The following is a 4,839-nucleotide window of genomic DNA, read 5'->3' on the forward strand; positions in this document are numbered from 1 at the left end:
TTTGACATTTACAACAACTTTGTTGTACAACAACGAAATTTGATGTTTGAGAAATATAGATGAACGTCCAATTCTGATGTGAGTCTGTGAGAGCTAGTTGCTCAATGAATAGAAACAATAGAATAACTTTCATGTTCCAGCCACTCCTACTTTTTCACTGTACATGCACATTAAAATAATGGGAATGATATTGAGTTGTGTTCTTTACATTGTGATACCATACAAAAATGATATGGTCATTGGTAAAATCCTATATCTAAAATGACTTATATTATAATTGCCAGTGATACATACATTCAATATGTGGCCCATGTGTGAATCAACTGCAACCCCCTAGTGTTGACAGCACCACGCTTTAACCCACACAGTAGCCATGCCGGTTGTAAACCTATGGATATACTTTATTGGTGAATTGTAAGCCATTTACAAACCCTCCATAGATCATATATAAGGGTTCTACCAATCTGCCATTTGTTGTTATTGTATTGACCAAAAGAAGGAAGACCCAGGAAATATAATAAGAACACTAACAAAACAATAGGGTTGCTGCACCTGCTAGGACCCCTAATAAAATGTAACTCACATTAGGGTACATCGTATCAAAGTTTTTAATTACAAAAAGTGTTCCATCAGGTGACTTATACTGAGTCCACAAAACATTATGAACACCTGTTCGTTCCTTGACATGATCTGATCAGGTCAGTCCAAGTGAAAGTTATGATCCCTTATTGGTGACACTTGTTAAATCCCCTTCAGTCAGTGTAGAGGGGGAGGAGACGGGTTCAAGGGGAGGAGACGGGTTCAAGAATCATTTTTAAGCCTTGAGACAATTGAGATGTGGATTGTGTATGTGTACCATTAAGAGGGTGAATGGGAAAAACAAAAGATTTAAGTGCCTTTGAACGGGGTATGGTAGTAGGTGCCATGTGTACCGGTTTGTGTCAAGAACTGCAGCGCTGCTGGGTTTCCTGTGTATATCAAGAAGGGTCCACCATCCAATGGACATCAAGCCAACTTGACTCAGCTGTGGGGAGCACAGTGTTCTTAATATTTTGTGCACTCAGTGTATGTATATAGGCCTACAATATTTTAGTTGATGGAAGAATAACACATGTTTTTGCTGGTTAGTGAGAGGGTTGGATCTCTTGTCTTGATTGGTCCTCAAACTGTATTTCTCCTCATTGCTGAGCAGGAGGGACTTGGACTGTGATCACCGGCTGGAAGATAGAACTCACACACTCAATTAAGACATTATAACCGTCATGTTATAACAACATTCAATGACTGATTATAATTCAGATGTTCTGTTCAGTATCTGGTCAAATGCAATATTTGAACGATGAGAACAGGCCACTACCCCATTCTAGACACACCATAGACATAGTATTGGTAGGCCTCCAACCAAACTTTGCATTTCAAGGTGATGTCTGTTGTCAGAAGGCAAGGACTGCATGGGACCAGAAATTGGCCTAGTCATTTACAACTCACTGGAACATTTTCTTTCCCTTGTCGTTCCCATCATAAGCTAAATCATGATAATTCTGTGATAAAACCCCAATTTAGACTGTCCCACTGGCCAATGGACCCGTCTGGTATTTGCCAGAACTGACCTATGGAACACTGATTTTAGAGGTTCCATTTCTACACTGACTCACCATTCGTTGTCCTGGAGAGCAGCAATTGACCACCTTGCAGCAGTAGGCAGAGAGTGTGACAGAGATAGCGATGAGAGCAGTATTTATCAGGACCAACTCAGCAAGGTAATGTCCAGTAGAAGCCTGTTGACAAGAATTGGAGCAATGTGTACTTTGTTTCATGTGTTTATTCCTATTGTATGACATATTTTCCTCTTTACACATTTCATTTGTAATATTTGCATGAGACATTTGATAGGACATTCTTAATCTCAGCCCACTTTATCATCCAATATGATCATCCCTGTTTGAACATCCCCTTTTTCAATGTCAATTTACATTGAAGTATTTCCAACACATACTGACATATTGTCTGTACATACTCACAGTGATTGAATAGCAAGAATAATTTTGATCGGTGCTGTTGACTTCAACGTATATCCAGCAGCCATAACCATATCTGTGTCCAGCCATGTCTGACACAGAGAAGATCAAGTTGATCACTGATGCTACACAGGCCACTACCTGCATCCCTAGACAGGCCTTCAGCTGAGACAGAGTGGGGAGAAGAGAGCAGCTGAGAGCAGAATAAATGCCACTGATACAGTATATCTCACTTGTTTTGTCAAAGAACATCTACGCCTACACATTGCATAACTTACAGTGGGAAGATGGAGATTCTGTGCAGCTATGGCCAAACTACCAGCTATGATCACCTGAAGAGAGTACAACAGTAAATGTCACATCAAACTCATAGTCTCAACACTCAACTCTTTCATTTGCTTGTCTTTTAATATCAATCAAGTGAGTGCAGGGGGCACATGTATGGTGGCCACTCACAAACACTGATCCAATGACATGTGTTAAATCTTCAACCACCATGAACATGCTGTTGTCGAACATGACAATGACAGAACTGATATAGAACACACTGAGGGCAATCTGAGTCACCTGAGGGGGGAGGAGAGAGGGGTGAAATAAAATGAGCTACATATAACATAAAATAACATTTCATAAATTATAATACATTATAGTGACCTTTAAATGGATTGCCAGACTATACAGACTACACTTCATTTATTTGCTCGGGATGATTTACCCCCAATGCTTTGGGTTCAGACTCCAGGTACTTCTGTTTTTTGTGAGGAGTTCTCTGAAAAGTCACTGCGACAAGGGGACCCTCTGCACCAGGCACGGCCTCTTCATCTGAAAAGAACATTTGAGTAAACAGTCTTGCAATAGACTGTTGAACCTACTGTAATACAATCCAATTGATCAAATAGATTGAAATGTTCATTGGAAGAGCATATTGTGCAGATTGCTGTTCACATGCAAAGGTTCTTAACTATTACATTTCCTCAGTGCAGGACAAGACATTCTAACTGATGGTTTTTCCTGCATTATTGTAGTTTATGTCTGTGTTCAAAATTACACTAAGTCGTGTCAGAGGAAGGCTCAAAAAAGACTGCGTTTGTTTTTAAAGCAAACATGCATGCAAACATGCAGTCCAGATTGTCCTGTTTTTACTAACCATGCAATGCAATGATATTTGTTTTACCTGCCATAACTGTTGGATGTTATTAAGATCTCTGAAATCTTCGATAATCTTTCAAATAGTCTACTTTTGACTTCCTTGACGAAATTCAAAGTAAAACCACCAACGCCCCTCAACTCTTTGTGTGCCCCGTTATTTTTTATCAAATCCCGCCCCCTTGTTGTCAGAGGAATTTGACCCCTCTCTACACACTCTACACATTTGACCCCTCCCACCCCTTAACTGTTAGATTTCCTCAGTGCAGGACAGGAAATTCTAACTGGTTTTTACTGGCATATTGTTGTAGACTATGTCTATGTTCATAATGACATCCTAAGTAGTGTCAGAGGAAGGCCCAAAAATTTGTCAAAGACTCCAGTCACCCAAGTCATAGAATGCTGAACAATTAATCAAATGGCCACCCGGACAATTTGGCAGTAAGACTGCTGAACAATTAATCACATGGCCATCTGGACTATCATCAGCATAGCAGTGGAAGTGAACTTTACGATGTTGCAAGATCTCGCCCAGGGGTAGGAGGAATATGGATTCTTCTGACAATAACTATTCATGATTGAGGAAGGTTTTTGCACATTAAATGATTGATTTACAGGAATGAGGTCCAATGTTTGAATCATCAATTAAATGTATTCATAAATCTATTGCTTAAAGCTACATGGTTCACTACAAATCACTTATCAATCCATAATCATTTAGCAGTTGTGAGATGGATGCCTACTTTAAGTAATAATGAGAGTGTATCTAGTCACACTACATCAAGCTGCCTTCAAACATAAATAACTAATACACAATGATAAATGCAGTATCAACATTGTTCTGAAACATGTTGGCTGGAGTTATGCTGTTATCTAATAACCAATACCGCTAGACTGTAATTACACAGCAGTTACATAGCAGTTACATAGCAGTTATTATGGAAGTACAAAGTGATACCATGTTTCCTCATTTGTTTTAAAGTGAACAGTAAGAAAGCATTTTTATCCAGCCTGGCACGATCACACCTGAATTGACTGGCCAATGAAGCACAAATCCATTGATACAGCCTAATGCAATTTGTTGTATCTGCCTGAGATAGATTTCAAATCGACAGCAGATCTGCAATAATATCACACAATCTTCAGCGATAACATTCATACTATGATCCTATCACCAATATATACTTATTAGCTTTCACTTTAAATTAGAAACAGCAATATATACAAAGGTCATACATTTAGGGAGGCGTGCCCAGGGAGAAGGAGAGCTGATCCTTTTTTTGTGTTTTTTTTGTTCACCTTTATTTAACCAGGTAGGCTAGTTGAGAACAAGTTCTCATTTGCAACTGCGACCTGGCCAAGATAAAGCAAAACAGTGTGACACAGACAACAACACAGAGTTAGACATGGAGTAAACAATAAACAAGCAAATTACACAAACAAGTCAATGACACAGTAGAGAAAAGAAAGTATATATACAGTGTGTGCAAAAGGCTTTTTTTTTTTTTAAATTTTATTTTACCTTTATTTAACCAGGTAGGCAAGTTGAGAACAGGTTCTCATTTACAATTGCGACCTGGCCAAGATAAAGCAAAGCAGTTCGACAGATACAACGACACAGAGTTACACATGGAGTAAAACAAACATACAGTCAATAATACAGTACAAACAAGTC

General features: G+C 38.9%; 1 protein-coding gene across 1 annotated transcript; it reads right to left on the reverse strand.

Moving 5' to 3' along the window:
* Positions 1-377: 377 nt before the first annotated feature.
* Positions 378-3,336, reverse strand: LOC112239233 (membrane-spanning 4-domains subfamily A member 4A). The gene is made up of 7 exons (XM_024407724.1): positions 3,193-3,336; positions 2,734-2,840; positions 2,475-2,585; positions 2,297-2,350; positions 2,022-2,183; positions 1,656-1,778; positions 378-1,217 (listed from the first exon to the last, which is right to left on the reverse strand). The coding sequence occupies exons 1-7, from the start codon at positions 3,197-3,199 to the stop codon at positions 1,179-1,181; spliced, it is 603 nt and encodes a 200-aa protein (XP_024263492.1). The 5' UTR covers positions 3,200-3,336; the 3' UTR covers positions 378-1,178.
* Between the last annotated feature and the right edge of the window lie 1,503 nt (positions 3,337-4,839).

Source organism: Oncorhynchus tshawytscha, linkage group LG04 (assembly GCF_018296145.1).
Source record: "Oncorhynchus tshawytscha isolate Ot180627B linkage group LG04, Otsh_v2.0, whole genome shotgun sequence".
In the NCBI taxonomy this organism is placed as follows: Eukaryota; Metazoa; Chordata; class Actinopteri; order Salmoniformes; family Salmonidae; genus Oncorhynchus; species Oncorhynchus tshawytscha.